Source organism: Hipposideros armiger, unplaced genomic scaffold (assembly GCF_001890085.2).
Source record: "Hipposideros armiger isolate ML-2016 unplaced genomic scaffold, ASM189008v1 scaffold_47, whole genome shotgun sequence".
Taxonomy (NCBI): domain Eukaryota; kingdom Metazoa; phylum Chordata; class Mammalia; order Chiroptera; family Hipposideridae; genus Hipposideros; species Hipposideros armiger.
In genome coordinates, this window is record NW_017731397.1 from 3034687 (window position 1) to 3059996 (window position 25310).

General features: G+C 42.5%; 1 protein-coding gene across 4 annotated transcripts in view; it reads left to right on the plus strand.

Moving 5' to 3' along the window:
* CREB5 (cAMP responsive element binding protein 5) overlaps nt 1-25310 on the plus strand; it is a 455800-nt gene that overhangs the window by 326618 nt on the left and 103872 nt on the right. For all 4 annotated transcript variants that reach the window (XM_019639951.1, XM_019639950.1, XM_019639952.1 and 1 more), the window contains one exon: nt 25152-25278. In XM_019639951.1, coding sequence (XP_019495496.1) covers nt 25152-25278 — 127 coding nt within the window. The remainder of the gene's footprint in view (nt 1-25151; nt 25279-25310) is intronic.

Here is a 25310-nt window from a genome sequence, read left to right on the forward strand (position 1 = left end):
GTTATCACTGGGGAACCTGAGGGTCAGACTTCCTCTGGTTCACACAAGCTCTAATCCCTTAAGTCCAGCCTGCACTGGGTCTAGTTCACCATCCCTGACAGACTTTCCATCACCGTCATAACTGTCAGGGGCCTAATGTCTGTACTTGTCATAGGGAATCTTGATGACATTGGCCATGCTTTACATTCCCTTGGGACGTGGCCTGTGTGGCAGCGTTGCTGTCCATAGGGGACCCTGGGGACCGTGCCTCGCATGTTAGCATGTGAAGGGGGGAGGCAAGGCTTTGATGGCACAATAGAAGAGGCCCAAATCTCTCCCCTCTGTATGCCAGACACAGAGAGCAGTGGAATGTCAACTGTCCACGCCTCAGCTTCACCATAAGCCAGTGTCGAACTCAGCGTTGTTCTTCCTGCCTTCACGTGCTTTCCCTGGTGGACACATGAGTGGCATGAAGAAAGGGGATGATGCCAGGAAGGAGGCATCTATTGATCAGATGAGCAGTGTGTGGTCTCCTGAAAAGAACATCATGGCTTTTGGGATCAAAAGGCCCGGGTTCAAATCACTCTCACTAGCTGTGTGGCTTTGGCAAGCCGCTTAACTTCTCTGTGCTGTAGTTTCTATCTTTTTTTGTAACACGAGGATAACTGTACCTCCCATGTGGAGTTGTAGTGAGATATGCTTTAAGGCCCCTGGCATACAGTGAGATCTCAGGAACTAAGTCTGAGCTGCCGCCATCGTGAGGACGGACGCACAGAAATCTCCCAGCCCAAGTCTCTGCTGCAGGTGACTGACTTCAGACTCTCACAGGGCACTTTGTTCCCAGCATCACTTAGGCTTTTTCCTGCTCTAGCCCCTCTTCTCTTAAACCTTTGACGAATTCAGAAAACCTAGTAGGTCTGAGATTACGTCAGGTACTAGAAACAAGTAAAAATACCATTCTCATTAAAGGGAGGTGAGAACTAGTGCGGATAAAACCTGCCAAATTTCCAGTAACCTGAGTGGAGGGAGAGATGCAAACAATGCGGGCTGGAAATAAAAAAGACCCTGTATCCCCATTCATGCTCAGCTGTGGATTTGTGAATGAGAAAATGAAGTGAAATGGAGATGAGTAAATTCATTCGTGAGAACTGGATTCCATTCCTGGCTTGACTAAGAGAAGTTTATATCTGCAGTTGCATGTGTATGTAATGCCTGTCTTTAGTTGGGTGAGGCTACCTTTTAAGCTTGCTACCTTCCCTCGCATATCTTTTCTGGTGGTAAAAATGATGTCTTAGAGATCGAAGAGAAAGGGATTTCCAAGGCAGCAAGGGGGAAAGGGTTATGATGGTGAAGTTGGTAGAATTATGTAACAGCGATGGGGCCCGAGACTTACATCAACGATTCCATTCAAGGATCCCCGAGTCTAAGCCCGAGATGGGGCGCTAGGCTGTCTCAAGCTGCAGGTAAAAATATTGTCTCCAATTTGACTTAGTATGCATTGGTCAGGAAGGCCAGACGAAGAGGCAGAAATTCATATGGACCTGAGAGTAAGTCCTGTCGTGTGCCTGACAGAAAGTCGGGTGGGCAAATCTGGAACTGCACTTAAAAAAGCAGCAGCAGCAGCAGCAGCAGTGGATGAAAGATGGAATTCTCCTTTCTGCTTTTTTTTAATTTGGTTTCCATGGGCTTCTGACCTTCCAAGGGGACTCTTGGCTTTGAGTTGCAGATGGATGTATGTGTGAGGACCTGAGGCAGCGGTCACAGCGCCAGAATGTGGGGAGTAGCCAAGGAAGGGAAGGAAAATGCGTGGCATTGATAAATGTGGGCCAGGCCAATAAAAATTCTGTGGTCCAAATGTAAGTTTGTGATTTTTCAACAGAGTTTGCGAGTTTGATGAAAATGCATGCGGTAAGCCTTGGTGCTTTCCGAGGTGTGTATTTCATGAGTTGTATTTCATGCAACAACAGCCGTTCCTTGACTCCTTCCATCCTTGAAAACTGAAATTGAGTTGTCTTAGCGCTCCAAAGTCCACTGCATAGTACACATACACTTTATAACAAGCCCATCCATCTTTTCTTCCTGTACCTACCCTGGCAGGGGAGCTTACTTAATGATTGATGAAGCACCACTGCACCCAAGAAGAATTAATCAATAGTTCACGATCACCGTGGAGAGTGCGACAGTAGTTATACAATAGCCAAGGCTCATCTAGCTATCAGCAGTCTTTTTTTCCTCCACATGATACCAAAAATTGAATTCTACCTTATAATTTTTTTTTTCTTTGCCGTCTGGAACGACTGAAATAGAACTGGTTGTGTCCAAAAAAGCAAAGCCTGGAAAAAACAATAAGGTTCTAAATGAATGCCAAGGTATCTATGAATGCATAGACTCAGTCACTCATCTTAACGGGAGATGGAAAATGGGGCCAAGAGGCTATTTGTATAAGCTGGAATGCCCACTGTGAGTTACTGTGTTTTAGGAGCCTATGAACTTTTTTTTCCCCTTTTTAAATCAAAGATCTTTGAAGAATTGAAGTCATGTTGAGCTGGACATGTGTGCTGACATGGCAGAGAGGCCGGCTGGGCCTCTTGTTGCTTTGTGGGCCTGGTCACCCACTTGGCTCTGCTCCTTGCCCCCAGTGGGTTTGTATCACTGTTAAAGGAAGGTCTGCAGAGCTAGCTCCTTGACAAAGCGGGAGCCTGTTGGTTCGAAATCAGTATGGCCCATGCAACTGTGCCCTGTGACTTGTTGTGGAGTCAGATCGACCTGTGTTCAAACTCGGGCTTTGCCACTTACCAGCTGTGTGATTTGGGGAATCCCTTGGCAGTTTCTAAACCTCAGTTACTTCATCTATGAAATGGAATCCATGAGGTAATGACTACCACGCACTTAGCGTAGAAAATGTTGAGGACATGTTAGTTAGTTATTAATGGGACCAGTTGCCATTTTGGGAAACGTGGTGGGCATCAAGAAGGTAGAGAGAAATACGGCTAAAGAGAAATACTGTCCGTTAGCAGTTCCTTCCCAGAAAGGTAAGCTGAGTCACAGAATTCAGGTGCTGCTGTGAGGTGGGTAGGGAACCCTAACACTGGCTCTATACTATGTGACCGCCTCTTCATCGGCCAGATAATTAGGTTTAATCTCTCACTTTAAAGCAGTTTATTTCAGCGCCAAGAAGACCCACATCTTTTTTTCACCCCTTTTAGTTAAGTGGTAGATTTCTTTTTTAGACGGCATTAAGCAATTTTTCTTTTGCATCTGCCTCTTCTTGACCTTATTTATCATAATACTTCAGTCGGTTCAGCAACACTCTGCAATAAAGGGCTGATCCCCTTTAATTCCTCTGGAATTAATCATAATGACAGCAATTATAACAAACCCATTTAGTGTAAATGTAGATGTAAATTACTTTTGTTACATTTCACCTTTAGTTTTGCTCTCACCAGCGTCCACCCTAAAATGGATTACACAGGGGCTTCTCTAGCCAGATTATTTTTCTTAATTCAGATCTTGCCCTAGCTCAGTACATGGCTGCTTTTTTGCCATTTCCTTCCATCCAGGGCAAAGAGGAAGTTCCAGTGTATAGGTCACAGGGAACGTCATCTGATTTGGCTTCAGTCTCACCACCCAGAATTTCCTTAGCAGTAGAATAATAATCCCATAAATCTAAATGCATTGATAGGCAGGGACCCTAGAGACCCTTCAGCCCAACCCATCCATTTTACAGATTCAGAAATCGAGCCCTCATCCCAAAGATGTGGACGAATTATCCAGTCTCATAAAGCTCTGGAGTGGCAGGGCCGGGACGGGCTCTGATGCAGTCAGGAGCACATTTCCGCTCTGCCAGGCTATCGGCTTCCTGGTGCCAGGAACTCCACATTCTTGCTCAAGCTTATGCTTCTCAGGCCTCTTTTGTGTTGTGGCTCCAGGGGATGGTGGGGTGAGGAAGGTGCAAGCAAAGATGAGATATTCAGGGGTACCGGGGAACAATCAGCTTTGAGAAGCTGAGAGTCATTCAGGTACCTGGCTGTGCGAAGACTCCACCCTCTGGTCTGCAGGGAGGGGTGGGGAGGCTGACCAGGCTGCTTGCTTTCTGCCTGCAGCCTCCCCCTCCCTGGTGGCTAGTTAGTGGGTGGGGCATGCTGTCCCTGGGCCTTGAATGAGATGCGGTAACCGTCCAGGAGTCAGGCTTTCTCTGCTTCCCACCGCTGTCTCCCTGTTCCTCCCTCTCCCAGCACCACACCAGCCCTGGCTACACTGAATGCATGTCGGATGAGGACAGAGCTTGGAAGCCGCCCCAGAATCAGCACCCACCCACCTGCAGGATGTGACCTCTGGGCTCTGAAACTTGCTGCTTCCTCCCTCTTCCTCCCCACCTAGGGAACGGTTTTCAACCACAATTCCCAACACAGCCCCACTTTGCACTTTAATCCCAAAGAGACTCAGACACTTTATGACCACAGAAAACTTGTCACTTCATTACGGTCCTGAAAAAAAGAGAGCAAAGTGTAATTCATAGCTCTTTTAATGACTTTGCATCCTTTCCCATAGAGGCAGCTTTCAGCTGTTAAAAGACACCAGCCGGCTCTGACATCTGACAGTGCGATGGGGGCAGCAGTTTTCATAATGCCCTGTCACGAGATTCTTCACAGCCAGTTAACCCGAGTCATCTTCCCACAGTAATTACCCAGGTGCTGTGCTATTTGGCTTCTCCCGAAGTCTCCAAAGCTCCGTGGCGTGGAGATGAACTATTGTGCCTCCCGACCTTGAAAGGATGTTTCTAACTAATTAATGATGGTGAAGTGCTTGGAGAATGCACTTTGGAAATATGCTGGTGCTAACATGTCTGGGCCTCCCCCCACGCAGTTGCACTGTGTGCAAGTCGGAAATCGTTCTTGCCGTTTGTAAATCATAGTAAGATGACTGTGACCCTTGCTTTTTTTACCTAGGTATCTGTGTGCCTCTCACCCCCTTCACTTCCACACCACCCATTCGTTCTTTGCCCGTTTCTCCCAATCTGTGGATTAAGCCACCTTTGGCAAATAGGCCAGTGATTTGTAAGATTTCCTCTTCAAGGTGAGAAGGGTCATGTTGGGTCTTTCCACCCAAGTGGTCTTTAGTGAGGTAAATTGAAAACTGCTATTGGCTGAACTACCAGTAAAAGAAACATGGTTTTTCTGTATGGTAAAGTGGTTTTGAAACTTTTTGGATATGAGCAACAGTAAGAAATATATTTTATACCACAGCCCAATACATGCACATGCGTATGTTTATGGGAGTGTGTGTAGTTTGATGAAACAGCAGTCCATCTTTACTGTGTATAATGTTCTTAGATATCTTATAGTTGATTCATTTTTCTAAAATACTAGTCATGTCAGATTCAACCGATTTCACTGATTTCTCACTATTATGCCCATGGATGAATTGCAGCGCGAGTTCAAAAAGCATCAGCGTAGTGGAAAGGTCACTGCAATGCTGGGGAAGAGTCAGGAGACCTGGGTCACATGGCCATTTCAGTCCCAGCTCTGAGATTCTGTCCCCTGACATCAGTGTTCTCAGATAAAATTAAGGCATTTGTTTTCAAACTGAATTTACCCTCAGAGTACTTTCTTTAAAGTCCTCTTCTGTGGAAGACCAGTATGGAAAACAGAGCCCCGGACTGGCCCGTATCTTCTGCCTGAGCTCTGCCCTCACCCCTACCCGGGAGCCCTTGGAACACAATCCAGAAATTCCTGGACTAGAAATTTCAGAAGTCCCTTCTAGTTCTGGCCCACAGTGGTCATTATATGTCCCGGGTAATAGATTTCTCTAATGAAACACACCAGGTTTCACTTCCATTGATTCTGAGCTGGGATTCACAATTGGGAACCTCCAGAATCAATGGGAATTTTCGCTCTCGGACCATCGTTCTGAGTTTTATCGCTTGTTATTAGGCTTCCTGGGATAGGCTTCTTCAGGGAAAGAAGGAGTTTGAAGGGCCTTCGATAGATGCGTGAGCAGGCAGACATGTGAGGACGTGTATTTATGTCACTGCGTCTGCTATTTTCTTGCCTCCTAAATTCAGCAGGTTCCTGATTTTTAACACAGCTCAAATCATTTGGCTTACAGCTGGTAAAATACAATTTTCTGGTTCTCAGAAAGAAAGGCTTTTTAGACTTATAAAAAGAGAAGCTCATAAGACTTCTTGAACATCAAATAGCTCTTACAAAACACCATTTTGATGAGTTAAGTGTAAATGAATCAGAAACATACGGATTAAATTTCCCTTGAAAGACACATGGGTTTAAGAATTAAAGGGGAGGGGGGGGCGGGGGGGAGAGTGCTTGGCAAGATGGATTTCAGGTTTTTGCCAAACCTCAAAATGTTTGAAAAATGGTTTGAGACATTTTTACTGAACACAAAATGCCACGGAGTTCACCCATCCCAGACATAATAGCGAATCTTTTTGACAACAACTTTATGACAAGAAAAAAGGTCTGTGGGGCTTAGCCATTTTCTCAATTCTCCTTTAACTCCCCCCTCCCCCCAAACCCCCCCCACCCAAGTAAACCCATTTATAGGTCTAAGAGAACTGTCTGATTGACAAAGTAAAGTTTCAAGTCATGCAATTACCTGAAAATCACCCCACGACTTAAAAACACTTGAATTTTTTTTCCCCCATACTATCCAAAGTCAATTATACCATTTTCTAAGTGGAATAATACACTCTAGGGATATGCAGTATTTGCTATATTTTATTCATTGGTGTCTAGAGCCATGCACAGTTATTCTAGTCATTTGTATGATATTACAATGCCAGCTTCTTTGGAGATGGAAAAAAATGTCCACTAAAAGCAAACGGATTGGAGAGAAATGTCCAATGGTTTATTAAGACAGCCACAGTGTGGAAATGCTATATATTATAGAGGCAGGGCATGGGTTGAGGTTTTCAAGCTGCTGGGAATGGTCTTGGAAACTTGAATTCTGTTATAGCTTCTTTATTTAATAAGCTATATTAGGACTTCTCCACACTTCAGGATTCTTGCTGGCACGAGGAAGGTCGGGGGCAACATATTAAGGACACATGGACTGACTATCTTATGAGAATTGTGCATCTTATGTATTAAGTGCTCTCCAATTATTTTTTTACTGCCTATTCCTGACAAAAGCCTGACCCTTTTACAGCCTCATTTTTCACAGACAAAAGTACGAGACTGGGTCTTGGGCAAGCTGCCCCCAGCCAGTGAAGGAAAGCGCCTGGATGCGAAGGCTCGGGCTGGGCCGTTTGCTCTGTGAAGCTACCTTCCTTGTCTCCTGCCCTTGTTTCATTTTCATATTTAAGCCAGGATGACCACGGTTTGCTTGCCTGCTTCCTTCCTTCCTTCCTTCCTTCCTTTCTTCCTTTCTTTCTTTTCCTTTGAAAGAGAGGGTGCATTCAGCAGCTGCCAATATCGATTTAGAAACTAGGAGACAGCAATGTAGTTTTCAAAAGGTTTTAAGTCAATGTAGACAGAAAAACAAAGCCATCTTTAAATCTATATATTTTAACTCTATGCTGGAAGTAATGGGGAAATCTACGTTATCACCTTGTTGGTGTAGCATCTCTCGGAATACTTTGAGGTAGGACTTTCCAGGAACCCAAATGAATCTTTGGCGAAAGGAGTACCCCAAAGGGAGAGTAAACATCCCAGGAGACACAGAAAACTGTTTTCAGTACCCCCAATGAAAAGACTACCTCACAGTGACTGTTAAAATATACCCCTACCCCTGTCTCATGCCTCTGCATGTTCATGGAGCTCAAAGCAAGAAATAAATGAAAACTAGAACTACTAGAGAGAAAACTAAGGTAGAGCAGCTTTCTGTGTTAGACAAGGCTTTAGAATCAGAAAAACTAGGGGCAAATCCTGGCTTCCTTTTTGCTTTTTCCAACGCAGCTTAATATAGGATAATGGCCAAGATGGGCCCCTTTGATTCTGAAATATGCTGAGCCCCTGCCCAGAGCTTCTAGCACCTCCTGCCACTTACCCTGAGACGCTCTCTCCCTCTTATTCCAACACCCTCTAATTCAAAAAGGATCAGATTCGTGCAGCAGAGTCTATCAAATGGTTCTCTTAGTTTGTAACTCAGTCACCTACAGGAAGCACTGGAAAATCAGTGTAAAAGCTTTTAAATGGACGTAGTTCCCAATTTGGCATCTGTAAGGGGATCAGCCTGAATGGATGCACACCAGAGAGCATGTATTTCTCCACAGGGATTGTTATCCCTCCAAGAGAACGTTTTCATCTCATGTTAAACGATGAACAACAGTAATTCTTTACTGTCTTCTCAGCCTGTGTTGCTAGACCTTAACAACCTGGCCTTGCACGGACGGTGAGCTCACCTTGGAGCCCCTATCACCTGGATACCCGCTCCCTCTCACACATGTACATGAACACACACACACACACACACACACACACACACACACACACATGTGCATAGGCAATGCAGAACTATCTTCTCATCTTTCCTGGAGCAATTCTGTGCTCCTTCTTCTAGGACCGTCCCCTGAAACCCCCAGGGTAGTCGATATCCCTTGGGGGGATTCTTCCATTACACTCTGAACTGACTTCCATGCCTGGTCTGTCTCCCTGAATAGACTACGCATTTCTTTAGGATAGGCATGGTCTTTTTTATTCACTCCGAACACAGCTCCTGAAACATATCAGGAGCTGAGTAAATGTTTAAAAAAAATAAACTTACAAAAAAATTGTAGTTGGATCAAATTTTGATGGAAGCCACAGCAAGTAGGTGGGACTGGAGTGACCCTCCCAAGGGCCCCCTGGGTCCCTAGTCCTTGTAGAAAATTTGAGGAGTAAAATGCAGTGGAGTTTTTGCTCAGATGATGAGAGCTCCCTGCTGGATTTCAACTTTCTCCTCTAACCTATGTTTATCTTGATGGTCTTATTTATACCTATTTCCTTCTAATAAAAATAGAGCTCAAAAAAGTGAATTTACCTCCCAAGGGATGGTACTTTTCACTCGTGCCTGAGTTCACAGATATGGTTAAGACGCTGCACTCTGTGTGGATAGCTGGCTAGATGCTCATTTTCTGAGTCATCTGACTCCTGAGCTTTCACTTTTTCAAGAGTATAATTAAGACAGGTTCCCAGGGATTAAAACAAAACAAAACAAAACAAAACAAAAAAAACCTGAGTAAAGCAGACAGTCTATAGGTTGAGACCCATATAAGGAGATTTGTGGGCACCGGACCAAATTGAGAGAAGCATTAAGAGCTATTCAAAACCTACTGAAATGTCAACACACTTTTGAAAAGGGTCCATTAGGGATGCAAATGTGTGGTTCCCTGATTATGATAAGCACTGGAAAGAAAACAGTGAAACCCATTAGGAGGTTTTGAGAACTCGGTTTTGCCGAGTGGGGAAGGCAACTCTAGTTTCTGCTGAGGGATGGGCTTCTTTTCTTTCCCTAGCCTTCCTCTGTATCCAGAAGCAGCAATTCTTATGATTTAAATGGCCTTAAAAGTGCCTCCATTTTTGGATAAAGCTAATTAACTCATCTGTAAGTGGACCAATTTTGAAATTCCATTCATGTCAGGTAAAATTCATTTTAGTAAGATTCTTTCTCTGAATTACCAACTGTAACTTGTAAGGAATCTGACATCAGAAACTCACTTCAGGCTTTTGATGTGTTTTGGTTTGTTCTTGCTGGGCTTTTTCCTATAAAAGGTTAATTGTAATTTAAAATCTATAATTCTTACTACATAGTCTTCTACAAATCAACTCATGCTAGGGATATATTTCTGTTTAATCATCATTGAGGGCTTTTCTGTGAAAACTGATTCATCCAATCGGGAGGACACCTTTAATTCTGGCTGTTTTGAGTTGTTCACACATAATGTCCAGTGATATTCATGGTAATGGCTAAATTGGAGCGTAATTTTTGTGTAATCACTCTCGATGTAAAAAAAAAAATGTAATTGATTTTTCCATTTTCCTTGATCTGGAAGGAATTGTATCAATTTTCAGGACGTCATAAAACAAAATATTTAAAGTATGTTTCAAATAATAAAAAAAGAAATACTTAACTTAATAAAGATGTGGAATTCATTTATGAAGAAAAACACTGGCTGTGGACCAATAGTCCAAAGAGTTTGCCAGAAGTCTGCAGTAGACAGTTATTCTTGTACGTCCACTCAGTGCCCCATCACTCTTGAGTTCATTCCATATTAAGAAAATGAATTCTCTCAGCTGTACTGGACTTCAAAATCATTGATTTTATTTACTTTGTTTTTGAGTTAAAAAAAAAAAGCACAGAAAAACCCCGACAAGATCTTTTTTCAATTTTCTGCCTTATAAGGAAAGCAGTCCAAGGCACTTATAACTATTGTTCTTCATGCCCTATTTTAACTAAAGATGTTTGGCATATATGTGTGATGCTTGGAAATCTTACATAAAAGTTATGGTGTTTGACTCTTCTGGAGAGCTTCAGCAATTGAAACGATTGGCAAAAATGGAAACCACCCAACGAACATAAGCACAGTTGAATGCTTCAGCATTTATCTAAAGTAAAAAATTATCAGTCCTGGAAAGGACATTTCCATTTGGCATTTTTGCTTTTGTGCCCATGAAGAGAAATAGCCTCAGGCTTCAGAAAGGCAGAAAGACCTATTACAAGTAGTATGTAGGCAAACACACTGGTACTCACGTTGGATCAAGCCTCTTAACTTCTAGAACCATGTTCAGCTATGATATGGTATTCTTCTTTCTCCTTCCTCCAAATGGAGTTGAATATTCCAGAAAGTAAGCACAGATTTTCCCAAAGGTCAAAAGAAATCCAAATAAGTTTACCTCTGGTAGTCAAAAGATACATAGCTCCTCTCATCAGGGATGGATGAGTCTAATAGGAAAGACTCATAAATAATCATACCTATAGACGTATTATTAGAAATAGCATGAAGGAAAATTACGTGGAGCTACATGACCCTCTAAAGTAGAGTTACCTCTAATTTGGTGGTCAGAGAAAATTTTAAGAAAGTGGTATGACTGAGAGTTAAAGATGAATAAGTGTTAGTTGACAAAAGAACAGATGGCAAAGGCAATGGCATGTATAAAGGCCCTGGGGTAGGAAAGAACTTGGCACTTTCTAGGAAATGAATGAAAGCCAGGTGGACGAAACATATTCAGTCAGGTGGGAAACTGGTACTACAAACATCAAAGAGCTAGAACATTTAAAGGATGACTTTATTAAATAGTAAACATTAAGGGAAGACATGGAAAAATGTTGAACAGTGAACTGTCATGATTAAATTGTTGGTTCGGAAAGACCATTCTGGCTGCAGTGCAGGGCTTAGGTTGGAGAGGAGCAAAACTGGAGCTAGAAACCGCTGGGAAAATCAAGTGAAAGAAGATAGCGTTTTGGACCAGGATCTTGGCAGTGGGATGCAGCCAAGTAGATGATTCCAGGTCTGTTTTGGAGTGGAGTGGATAGAACTTGGTGAATGGTTGGAAGTAGAGGATGAAGGATATCAAAGTGAATGCCTGGATTTTACTAACTCACTCCTACCAAATCTATTTAAGGAAATATAGGACACTTTCTAGGGAAAAGGATTTAAAGATGAGGTACTGTATTAGTAAGTATTCTCCAGAGAAACAGAAGCAATAGAAAATACACACACACACCCACACACCAGGGGCGCCAAAAGAATGTATACAGGTGGATACTTTGGTCAACGTTGCTCAAGCAGTAGTTCACCATAATCAGAAGTGTCTGGACGCTGATGTTAACCACTTTGAGTACCTCTTGTAATTGCAGATGTCAAATGTGACTTGTGTTCATCTTTTGTTATCAGTATATATTGAGTATTACAATTTTAATACAGTTTTCCTTTCATAAAATTTGTATATATATATATTTTTTGGCACCCTCTGTATAATGAGATTCATTATAAGGAATTGGCTCACACCAATTATGAAGGCTGAGAAATCCCGTAATATGCCCTCTGTGCCAGCTGGAGGCCTAGGAATGGTGCAAATTTCAGTCCAGGTCCAAAGACCTGAGACTCAGGCGCACTGACAGCGTAAGTCCCAGGCTAGGGCAGGAGAAGGCTGATTGATGACCCAGCTCAATCAGCCAGAGAGAGAGAACTGTCTTCCTCCCCTTTTTTGTTTTACGATGGACAGGTCAGACGAGGCCCACTCACCATGAGGGGGGCAATCAGCTTTACTCAGTCATCAAATCAGATGCTAACCGATTCCAGAAACATCCTCACAGACACACCTAGAAATAATGTTTAACCAGATATCTGGGCAATCCTGTGACCCAGTCAGATTGTCACATGAAATTAACCATCCCAGGCACCACAGACAGAACCATCCATAGCGCTCAGCATCGGCACTTGGGGAATGTTATCTTAGCTCTTTAGCAGGTAGGGTCAGGTGGCATTTACTACTCAGTTATAAAAATGTTTTTCCTGGCAACTCACTGATTTAGAGGAGTTCTATCATTTTCTGAATGCCCAGTCCCGATGAGGCTGATGACACACACTGAAATGACAGAACTGTTGACATGGGGACCTGAACTGCCTCTCCTAATGGATGTTACTCTGTTTAATAACAAATGTCTAACTCTAGAACACATAAGAGTGAAGCCTTCATTTCCTGCTAATTAAAAGGATCGTTGTTCCTGTAGGAGAAGAAAGCGCCCCCTGTCCCACCCCTCAGGGCTCCTGGTTCCTGCCCTACTTTGCTAAATGTTACCTGTACTCAGGGCCTTTGGAGCCTGCCTTTCTTCAAGGAACAGGAAAGTCCAAGAGAGGCCAGTGACGAATTACCCGTTTGCCCCCAGCTTTGAGGAAACTCCCAACTGATGCGCTGCTTTCCCCACACAAATAGTTCTCAGCCTGTCCCATAAGCCAGGTTACCCGCTCTGGAGGATATCTAATCATCTACCTTTAGGGTTGTGAGGTCTTAAAGACATTTGTTAGCTCAGCCATTTTATCTGACATGTGAAGAAACGGAAACCGTGAGGCCTTGAGGACACAGCCCAAAGACACCAGGCAAACCAATGGCACCCTTGTGGGGGTATTCAAATTCAAAGCCCTAAGGTGAAGGGCTGAGTTACTTCTCTGGGTCTTTTTATGATCTTCAGATAAACACAGCCTGAGAAAGTCCACTGTGGCTTTCTCCCCTGGTAACCAGCTGAGTTTCAGGGCCCTGAGGAGCTACCGAACTGTCATCACAGACCAGGGAAAGGGTTTCTTAGGGACCAGTCAGCTCCTGTGAACAACCGGAGCGCCTGCAAGCCCTTTCAATGCACTGTCAGTCACTTCCCATTTCTCTTTCTACCAGGGACTTATTGTCAATAGCTAAAATTGACATTTACTGTGACCATAACCCTACCACAAATTAAAATCAGACCCCAAAGTCCCTCTGGGGAAGATGTTTATAAGCTGTATGTAGGAAGACATCTGAAATGACACCAAATTATATTTTAAACTTGAAACCCCAAATACCACATTTGTTTTGGGAGTAGGACTAGGGACTGTCTGGGGAATAATATGGGAAACTGAGCAAGGCACTCCCTTTGGCATAACGCAAGGCCACCAGGGAAGGGAAAGTGCCTTAGAAGAGATGTTTTATATATAAAACCCGATGTGGCTTTTAACTAATCACTTAAGCCTAAACAAAATTTTCTTCAGAATGAATGTAGAAGAAAAAGAAGCCCTTTAAAACGTCATGCCTTTAAAGAGCAGATGTAGAGGCAGTGCACTCAGAAGGGGATTGGAAAAAATATCAGAATAAAACAAGTCTATCAAAATGCAAACCTAAGTTTCCAAGGTTTGACTCAGCTAATATAGACAAAAGTGTGTTTAGGACCAGAAGTTTTTATATGGCTTTTGCCTTTTAGCATGTAGATAGATGTCTGTGGGTATTTGTGTGTAATGGGTGTGTTTATGCACATAGTATGACCACAGTCTGAGTCTCAGAACCTGATGAAAGAACCAACTCGATCCACAAGAAAGCGGTCCTCAGTGGCTTTGCTTGTGTGTCCAGCCCGTGAGTAGCTCTGAAAATAGCAAAGCCTGGTGGAAAAGCCCTTTGGGATCCTTGGATGCAAAGTTCAAGGTAAACGCCAAGTATCATTATTATGAACTTTATTGCTATTATTTTATTAAGTGTTTCAGATTAATATCAATTTAGTTTCATGATAAGTGCTCCTGCAAAGTGGGAGAACTTGAAAAGTAGCTCAGGAAAGGTTGCACAAGGAAGACACACAAGTTTCCTAGAAACTCCACCCCTCCCCCAAGCCCCCTTGCCCAAGTCAATTGTAAGTTGAATTTCCCTTTAGGATAGTGTTTCAAGTTCTCATGACCCTTAAAAAAAGGTCACGGGGGGGACTGCTCCCAGAAAATGAGAGACCGTGTACAGTGAGGCACCCTCATTAAGTCATTCAACAAACCTCTACGAGGCTCTTACTGTGTGCTAAGCTTTTAGGGGAGAGACTGGTACCTGCTGTGAGAGCACATAGCAGGGATGAGCCTGGCTGGGAGAGAGCAAAGCAGGCTTCTCCGAGATGATGACCCACCAGGATACACCAGGGCTCTCAGTGATGGGAAACACACTCAGGTCGCTCAAAGAGGCTGGATTTTGGGGGCCTTTCCCCCTACATTGCTTCACCCCGAAATTTAGAACAATATAGCTTGACTTTGTATTTTAAAATGACTCTAGAGTGGTAATTATGTTTTCTAAAATCGATTAATCATCTCTTGAACAGACTATACATTGATCATCGTCCAAGGGCCAAACACACACAAAATATTATCTCCTATATGATTATCAAATCATCCTCACGCCAAACCGACCCAGTGGGTATTATAGCCTGGTTTTTGCCAGTGAGAAAAAGAGAAGTTGAATGACTTGCCCAGATCACACACTCATGGTTCGTGGCAGAGCCATTAGGCGGCCCAAGGCCTGTGCCTTGTCAGCCACACAAGGCTGCTTTATTCTATCTATTTCCTGGTTAATGATGGCAGCCAGCATTATCTCTGTCATTCCTGTCAGCCACTCCGACTGGAATAAATGAAAATAATAGACCTAATTTAGGGCTCTGAGAGGTCTGCCAGTTGCTCCTCCTCCTCCCTGGAAACCACGCCAGACGGGGACGAATCTATTTGTTAAGAGCCTAATAAGAGGAAATTCCAAAACCTCAGTAAGCCATTTAATTGTTTTACACTCTTTGTTCTAGAGAGATAGTCTTTTTTCTAACTTAGAGCCCACATGTTGCCGTTGCATTATTGTTATTATTCGGCTTCAGTTGGGTTTCCAAGTAACTGGTCCCTATTCTCAGACTATAGTAATTTAGAAACTTTGAAGGTCATTGTCATCGTCTCCCAGTCTTCTTGTTCCTTTTACTTTTCCACTTAGGTCTTCCCTTCTGGCCTTGGGGTATTTTTCTGCGCTTTTTGGAACCTTCTCCCAAGTTCTCTGTGCCGTCCCCTCTTCCTTTCCCCTATGGTGTGCAGCTCTTGCCTGACAAGGATTTCGCTCGGCTCACACCCAATCCTATGGTTTTGGTGACTTGATTACAGCCATGGTTTGCAGCTGTTAGGATGTAACCTAGTGAGGGGTTTGCCAAGCCTTGAGGCAAGGCCTCTTTCCTTGTCGTGTTTCCTCGGACAACAAGTTACCACTTTCAGCCTTTCTGTGACTTTTATCATTAAGAACAAAACTTGAGAAATTGGGCTTTTAGCAGCCTAAGGTTGCATACTCCATGCATGTAACAGCTGCCTTAAGCCTGCGTCATTGTCACATCCCTCTTCTGCCAGTACATTTGTGGAGCTAATAATTTCTAGCGCCACCTCCTAAAGAGCTGAAATAACACCAGTCAGTGGCTGGGTGGAGAGAGTCATAAATTTGGTCTCCCAGGAGAGGTATTTGCAAACTGCCTAAGAGACCCTGCCTCGAGATTCAAGAAGAGGTTAGATAAAAGCATTAGTGAGGGTGACCTAGTGGGGAGCCTTGCGAAATGCACAGGATGTGTAAAGGTTGCCTGGATGATCTGGGCATCCTGTGGCCCAGACAACTTGACACATGAAATTAACCATCCCAGGCACCACAGACAGAACCATCCATAGCGCTCAGCATCGGCACTTAAGGAATGTTATCTTAGCTCTTTAGCAGGTAGGGTCAGGTGGCATTTACTACTCAGTTATAAAAATGTTTTTCCTGGCAACCCACTGGTTTGGAGAATTTCTGTCATTCTTAGGATGCTCAGTATAGACCCAGTCCCAGTGGCAGACACTGAAATGACAGAACTGCCTTATTTGGGGACCTGAACTACCTCCCCTAATGGATGTTGCTCTGTTTAATGACAAATGACTAACTCTAGAGCACAAAACAGTGAAACCTTCATTTCCTGCTAATTAAAAGGATCATTGTGCTATAGGAGAAGAAACCGCCCCCTCGCTTACCCCTCTTCTGTTTTCAACGAAGTCTGTTGCGGGGAGAGCTATCTTTCAGCTACAAAATTAAGCTGTATATTTTGGACATAGGTATTGGGGGATTGTGCTGGGTGTGGATTTCCAAGTCACAAATTACTCGTTAAAATACAATACCTGCCAAACTGAAAAGTCCAGAAGAAACCCAAACAGAATTGCTGACTTAGAGGGCAGGGGGCGGGGTTGTGTCTGCAAGCTCAGCGAGCTCTCTGCCTCTACAGAACATCAAGGCAAGTGTGTTAGTGAATGTTTTCATGAATTATTCATTTATGGTGAATGAATGCAAGCAGCAATCGCATGTCATTTACATGCTCATAACCAGAGGGCTGCTTACTTGTCCGTATGAAGCAACGAGGAGGCTGATGAGAAACTCACTAACAGGAAGATATTTTACTTAGAGATGTATCTCTGTCGAGAAAGTTTTTTCCCCTGCCAGCCAGATGTATATCATTTATGTGAGCCTGCATTTAAAATCATCTTTTATTTTGTGTCTTTTGATCTGCATTTACTTGCCTTTTCTAAGGATAACTTTATGAATAATTGATGCAACGGAGAAGTTATTGGCTAATAGAAAAACACCATCTCTTCATGTCTTTAAGTCTGACCCATGGCTAAAGCCAAACTGTTCAGGCATTTAGGGGCTTTTATAAAGGGTCTTTATAAAGAGCCTTTAGCTCTTTAGAAGGAAAAAATACCAGATTTGGAAAACGGAATATTTTTCCCCCGACAGTAGTGGACATCAGAAACCAATCCAACCGTGTTTTTGGTTAACTTAAATGAGTCAGGCTGACTGTATGATGAATTCAGATTAATGGTAGAGAAATCAGTCATTAAAAGAGAAAAAAAGAGATTGATTTAATAGTCTTAACATAAATTCGCATCTCCCCTCTTGTTATTGCTCTCTCTGTTTAAGACACTTGAAAGCACAAGTAAATATCTCCTCTGCCTGACAGAGAGCGGCAGCGTATATGTTGTAAAACCCAGCAAAGGCTTCATCCGGCAGGATACAGGTCTGTTAGCTGTATTATGTTTTATTACTATCATTGGCTCCCTCACAGCCCGGCTTTCATAGAAAGAAAAAGAAGTTACATTTCCAAGATATCAGACACTGCATCTATAAAATCAAGGCGTCAGGAGTACAAAACTCATTTTAAAAGAGACCCAAATTTATCTTGTGCGGTAAATTAAATTTCCGACACCCCTGGTGATAATGATTCCAAAAGTGTTCTTGTCAATATCGATATGTCAGTGCAAAGCAGACACGAGATGTTTAGTTGACCATGGTGTGGGTGTAACTGGTACCTCCAAGCCCAGAGCTCTGAACATTATAAAGTGCAACCTTCTTGCAGGGCAGGCATCCAAGTTTTAAAACGTTACATAGATTGGAGACAGATGAGCAGTCCTGAATTGTTCTTGGCCTTTTCTTATGAGCCGCCTAAAACATCATTTCAAATGGAAATTCATTTAATTGATGCAAAAACAAATGGGTCTAGAACCCATTTGAAAGCTTGAGTTTCATTTAAGGGGCACTGAATAAAAGTACAGATTACCTTGGAGGTAAACCATTTATGCTTTTCAAGAACAGAAATGGGTTATATTAGACTGTTAAGGTAAATTGGAGTTTCATTTACAACTCATAAATCAAGTTCTTCTCGTTATTTAGCGAAGATACTTTATTTAATGCTGTTCTTGCAATGCCCATTGCTAATTGAAGAGATCCTTGATATCTATGTTTTCATTAATTTAAGGAATATTTATTAAACATCTAGGCATCATGTACTTTCTTAAGTTTTAGAAGTATCTGCATTGGTAAACAAGGCACCATCTCTGACTTACGAAGTTTCTTGTCTAATTGGGAGCAGCGACATTTTAAAGAATCACTCAAAATCACTGAGTGATTTTAATTAGGAAGCTGAGATGGTAAACTCCAAGAGACTATGAAACACATCTATTTTGTTTATCATCATATTGTCACCAATTGGAAATTTGTAACTGAATTTTTATGACCCAACTTGCCAAACCAGTTTTTCACTGAAATGAGAGTATACAGAGCCTGACAATATTAGGTGCTTCGTTGATGACTGATTGATTGAATAAGTGGTGGTAAATGTGACCAGAGAAAAGTGCAGGGTGCACTGAGATCACTCCAAAAAAGGCCCTAACCTGGTGTGGTTGCCCAGAGAAGGTGGTGAGGATTACTTACGCTCAAGCTCTATGGCTGCAAGGAAGACGGTGTCTCCATGAAGCTGGAAGAAAGTTGTTAAGGCCCATGAGCTGGGGAGGCACTGTTTGAGGTCAGATGGTGCAAGGCCATGAGCCATGTCAAGTTCTAGTCCAAGGAGATGGGCTTACTGGTGCCTCTCTGATGAGCTGGAGCATTTGCTGATTGGCACTGGCTGTTTTACCAGCTTTTTTTCGGATAGGATGGGGCCTAGGGGGCAGGGCAGAGGCTAGGATACAGATCAAAGGCGAAATTCTCTTCCTGCGCACCCAGTGTCTCTGTCACCAAAGGCAAAGGGGGCGGGGACAGTTCTTGCAAGGAGACTCCAGATCTTTAGCAGAGGTCCTCTGCTAAAATACACATTTTAATTGAATTCTGCTAATAGTTCAGTGCCTTTTCTCAGGCTAAATATTTCCACTTCTTTGTCTTAAGTTTCTCATTTGTTAAAGGGGAAATATTGTATTTGCCATCTGACTTCAGGAATTTGGCAGTGAGACTGTGCAGAGCATGAGCTCATTCAAAAAAAAAAGATACGGGTAATATGATGTCTTAAAATATGGGCCAGATAGCTTTCTTGTTTTCCCAATTATTGCTTCTGTTGGATTTTTGTCATTGTTTTCAGGAAAAACAAGATACTGAGAACTGATCTCTGGGGAACTAGTTTGGTTCCATTTTGAGGAAATATTGTCAAGGATCCTTTCTGAGAAATAATGTTGAAGTCATTTTGAAATTCTGTAAAATTGTGGGTGAGAAGAGTCCCTTTGCCTCTGTGGAAGTTTGGGACTTTAAAGTTGATGGGCTTTTAAAGAAATATCTTATATATGCAGGGAGTATGGGGTATTTTGAACATTTGTTAAATTGTAGCTCTTTAATCAAAGCTAAGGATTGTTGTTTTTTAAGACCCCAGCCTTAAGCCACAGTTTCTGGTTTGAAGTTCAGTGATTAATCTGCTGTTTGATCGTGATTTCAGAATAATAATAAAAACAACAACAAAAACAGCAGCAACTAACTTTATTGAGCATATTCAATATATTTACTATGTGGTAACTCATTTAATGCCATGAGGTAAATGTCTCTGTCATCCTACTTTACAGTTGAGGAACCTGCGGCACAGAGAGGCCAAGTAGCTTGCCCAACGTCACACAGCTAGTAAGTGGCAGAGCTGGGATTCCACCGTTGGCAGACCATCCTCTGAGCCCCTGTTATTCACGACTTCATTTTCACAATGCAGTTATGAGCCATGGAAGAAATTACTAGCTCTATTAATAGTCTTCGTAATTCTACTTGATTATCCTGACAATTTGCTTTCTTTACAAAAAAAATAGGAATTTTAAAATTTCACTCGGGAAGAATGAGTAAATAAGCATTTCTCATTATGAACTGCCTTCCCTTAAGAGTTAAGAGTTTGTATTCCCCTCTTTAGCCCTTCAGTCTCCCCCATCCCAGACAGAAACTACTTTCCCAAGTTAGGCCACAAGATTTCATTTCAGAAGGTGCAAAGGAAGCACGCCTTTCTTTTCAATAAGCAGATACAAAGATGGCGGGCAATAGGCAGTCTCTAGTCTGTGTGAAATTATGCTATACTTAAATGAGAAGGGAGTGCGAGCCCCAGGGAATGTATCGGGGGGGGTCCTTTTTCCGCCACGTCTCTCACTTTTTAGGGATACTTTCTATGTAGGATTTATTCACGTTTCCAATATGTAATCTTGACACGAAGAACTAAGTGTTGTGCCGGCTCCATTTTGTTTAAGATGGACCCTGCCCACCTACTGTGAGCCAGGTGCTGGGTGCAGCACTGTGGATTATCAGTGAGCAGTGACGAATACCCGTATCATAATAATGGTCTCGCTAGGTTAAGGACACCTGATTTCATTTCAAAGCCTAGAACCTGAATTTTAGAGTTTCAAGAGATTTCCAGATGGCCTGGAGTCTGATCTGCTCGTTAAACAGATGATGAAATGGAGAGCCCAACGTTAAGGATGTTTCTTCCACAGCCTCGGAAACACTAATAGCAATGGCATTTGGACTTCCTCCCTGCCCACTCTGCTTTCTGTTTTATTGCTGTGGAACTTTTCTGATTCTGCCCCACCCCCAAGTCCTTTTGTTGTTGTTGTTGTTGTTTTAATGTGCTCAAGATTTCTTAGATGTCTACGGTCTAATTTCAGTGCTAACATTGATTTTCTAATTCTGTAACCTGACTTTTTTCTTTTTCTTTTTTTAACCCAACTTTTTTCATCGTTTGCTGTTTCTCTTTGCCTGGCCACATAACCTGACAGATCTGTCTGTCCTGAGAGTTTAAGAGGCAATCCTGGGATGTCATAGATCTTGTGACGACCTGGGAAAGGGGAACAGTCGGCAGTGACCCTCCAGAGACCTTCCAAACAAAAACACTGGCCCTTACCTCCTTACAGATAGCTGGGCTTGTCCAAGGGCACGGAAAACGGGCAGACACAGCCCTTGCTTTTCAGACACCCCCAGACTGGAAAACATCCTTTTGGCGGGGGGCGGGGAATGAGGACATGAAATCGCTTGCTGTAGTACCTAGCATTCTGTTAAGGACAGTGAAAACACAGTCTGTCATCCTTGACATTTTAATTGAAAGAAAAGCTTACATAGATTTCAGCCGTAAGCAGTATGTTTATACAAGTGTATAAAGAGGAATAATCTGTCAAGTTGGAAAACTCTTAATGCTGCGGGACCCAGTTTAGTAATTGAACAATCCAACATGAGCTCACACATCTTACCTTGTTCCATGCCTCAATAATTTTTAGTAGAAATACTTTACCTAGAGGCATATGGTTATTAAAAAGGAGGCTCGGCTTGCTCAAAGTCTGGAATTATTAGCTCATGGCAACAAGCCTGCACTGGAGAGAGACTGTTGGGTCTTTGTTTTCACAACTTGACTGCAATTGGCCATCTTATTTTCAGAGTCTAGCTGATGCGTTGTTTGGGAAGTGTTTTTTTTTTTCTTTTTTAAGGAAGAAAACATAATTTCACATTGATGAGTGACTTCTCATGTGGGCAGTATTGCAGAATTTTACTACTTCATTGGAAAGTCCAGGGAGCAGGGTGACTCTCAAAAGACACGGACCGTGAATTTATTTTAGTATAAAAGAATCAATAATAACTTAGTTATGGGAGCCATCAAGGTGTGATAGGGGAAACTCTGTGTTACAAGTTGAGTAGAAGTCCTGCTTCTTTCCATGACCCTTCTGACCTTGGGCAAATGTAAATGTTTCTGAGTTCAGCTGACTCCTGAGTAAAATGGGTATAATATGCCCTACCTACCACACTGTATTGTTTTAAGTTACATGAAGGTGAAAATGTTTTGAAAAATATGAAGCAGTTTACAAATGCAATATACAAAGTTGTATGCAAATGCAAGGTATTAAATAATAATTTAATTATTTAGGGAAATTAGACAATGAATGCAATTATTCTGATACCACTCTTGCGTCACCGATCTGACTGTTCTGGACAAATGATTATTTCCTGGGCCAAGTTACATAATTACTTCCATCTAGTCCTTTGTATGCCTAGTGATGGATGGGCATAGATTTTCTTCTTTCAGTTTTTGTAGTTTTAAAAGCCTAAGCAAGAAGCCTAGAAAACTCCGCCAGTTTCATAGGTGGGGTTGGGGAAATTATCTACGGAACCTCTATAAAACAATAATTCAGAAATATTCAGAACCCAAGCATACGTGGCTCTCAAATAACAATGTTCCCTTCCAAGTATACGTTGCTAATTGGTCTGATAAACATCATTAGGTAATTATTACTATAATCCCAAGGGAACCCAGTACCTTAAAAGACTTTCTTAATTAATGAGGGAATGCTTGATATTTTAAAATCGAGTAGATTTATGCATGTGTAGAAATAACTGACCTAATAAGAACACTGAATTAAATGAAACATACCATTCCCCAATTATTCTATACAACTGGGAGTTTTCCATAGTCTTGGGAAGAATGAAAACTTGTTTCAAATTTAATTACTTTTGCATCTCCCTTCACATCACCATTAAATTAATTGTTTTCTTTTAAAAAAATAAACCATTAATAAAAATCAATAATTAGATTTTTATTAATATGGCATGTGAGAAACACAATGTAAATGATGATAATATGTTGCCCTTTTTTCATGAGGATATTGCCATTCAACATAATAAAAACAAAGCTTAGTTGTTTTTCCTGTAACAGTTTTTGCTTATCCTTAACTGTCTGTAACGGAGCCATTTCCCTTGGGGACTAGGGGAAGAGACATGGCAAAAGGCTGTATGTATAGATGTAATGTATGTACAGGTGAATGTATGCATCTTTGTATGTATGTATACACATCTATCTATCTGGATGGAGATAGAGATATATAGATGGAAGGGTGAATGGGTGGATGAATAATTAATTAGCTGTCTGTAGGGACACCCTCAGTGAATCTTTCTCATTATGAAACTGAGGAGTTCAGATTATGAATCTTGTACTTAGAGGAACTGACCGCGATTAAACATGATACATTCATTATACTTTGATATACAGCTATTTTCTCTTCAGCAAGTGTCCCACACGAAACACTGAGACTGGAGAATGTAAAACAAACGTTGTCTGTTGACTGAGCCATACAGTACACCTATCTGACTCGAGGTATCTGCCTCTGAATGAGATAAGTAAGACTTTAAGACTCAGTGAAGTTACCACCTACTATAGAATCTTGGAGCAATTGCAACCGGGAAGTTTCCTAGAACCGAAAAAGCTGAAGGGCTTTCAATGGCCCTGCTAATCTTTACTGTTAATCCAAACTCCAGAAGTTCCCAGGGCACATGTCAAGAAATAACCAAGCACTTCATTTGCTTTTCTGAAAACACCCATTTCATTGTGGCCAGCTACTGACATGAGCCTGTCTAGGTAACTGCTCGAACACACGTTCTGTTAAAAAACACAACAACAAAAAAACTGGGTGTAATTTGTGTACATCTATCTAAACCCTGTGTAAAGGCTTTATACTCTTTGTATTTTCGTATAGACAACTTCCCAAACATATTGACTAATTTATGACTAATCCTATGATGGGTATGTCTCTGAGAGCTAGCTGTAATTCCAAAGGAGCTGTCAGGCAGAGAGTGGAAAACTTAGTCTTCTTTGGAATTAGAACAGCAATGCCCAGGAAGGCCGAGGTTGGCTTTCTTTCCCCTCTTTGTCTCCCCTTCGCCACGAGTCACCCATGGGAGGGAGGCAGATGAGCTCCCAAGAAGAGGCACCTCATGCTACTCTGATGGGGCTTGGGACGGGGCTGACTTTCCCAGAAGCACACGGAGGCACTGGCCTGCACAGAGCGCCCCTGTCTGGAGCCATTACCCAGCTCTTAACATGAGGACTGTTTTTTCTTAATTTTAGAAAATGCAGTAATTTTGCAGGCACTAGTTTCTATCATGGCATTTAGGATAAGATGGTTTCACAGACAAATTCAGAGGTCCTGAGGCATGTTTGTTTATTTGTTTTGTTTTGTTTGTTTGTTAAGTCTTTAACTTAACGGTTTGACATGTATATAGCTCCCCAGAGCAAAAGCATCAGGGGGTTGAGAATTTAGCCAAAGAGGTCACTTGTTTGCCATTTTTAATAAACACAAATAATTCCCTTTTCCCCTCAGTCCCACATTCCCTGGCTCATTAAACCAATTGAAGGCCCTTAACATTTTTTTTTTTCTGGCAAATTGAAGCAAAAGCTCAAACTATGTACTCCCCCGAGGAACGCATGCTTACCCAAGTCCTGCAGGTCAGGCCAAAATCAGTTTCTGTCAAACAGCCTAACACCTCAAGTTATTATGAAACGAGGGATTGGAAATTGGGGGCCGGGCCCCGGACTCGCCCGGAGAAAGGCCGGCTACAGCGCCATGAAAGCAATCCGGCTGCTTTCGTTTGGATCCTGGCTTTGGTTTTTTTCCACTCACAGAGGAGAACAGTGAAAAAGTCAAAAGAGATTTCTATTGGGAGTTCATGAATGAAGTTGGCTCTGCAAATCCAGATAGCAAAAGATCCAGAGCAAAGCCAGGAGGGCTTCCAGGCAGAGGTGTGGGAGAGTGTGGATAAAACATGTGTACACAGGTCTCAGGCGCTGAGATCCTCCAGAGGGCAGACACTTCCCAGTCAACACAGGATTTTGCCACCGGGCCTCTTTCCTGAGATGCGGGGGGCAGTGGGAGATTTACCAGCTTGTTGTCTAGTGAAACATCAGTTAGATAACAGAGGCCAGGAAATGAAGTGGAATTTGATGTATTAACTAGGAAGCAGCAAAGGAAGCCAGGCTTGTGTTTTATGTGTTATTATTTCCCTAATATCCTCAATTATGTGGCTTCCATCAGAGGATCTGCTCTGCTGCGCCTGTCACAGTGGTGTTCCCGCTGATTCTGGGTACGGGGAAACAGGCCGTGAGTCCCCTGGCCAGTGCGTCAGGAATAATACTTGCTTGTTTCGCTTTGTTCCCAGGCCTGTCCCAGGCTCTCTATCTTCTCTGCTACATCTCCACAACAGACAGAGACAGCCCATGCCAGCCTCTATGCCCGGGACCCTGCCCAACCCTACGATGCCAGGATCTTCCGCCGTCTTGATGCCAGTAAGTGCTCCTCATTTTTGCCGAGTCTTGTC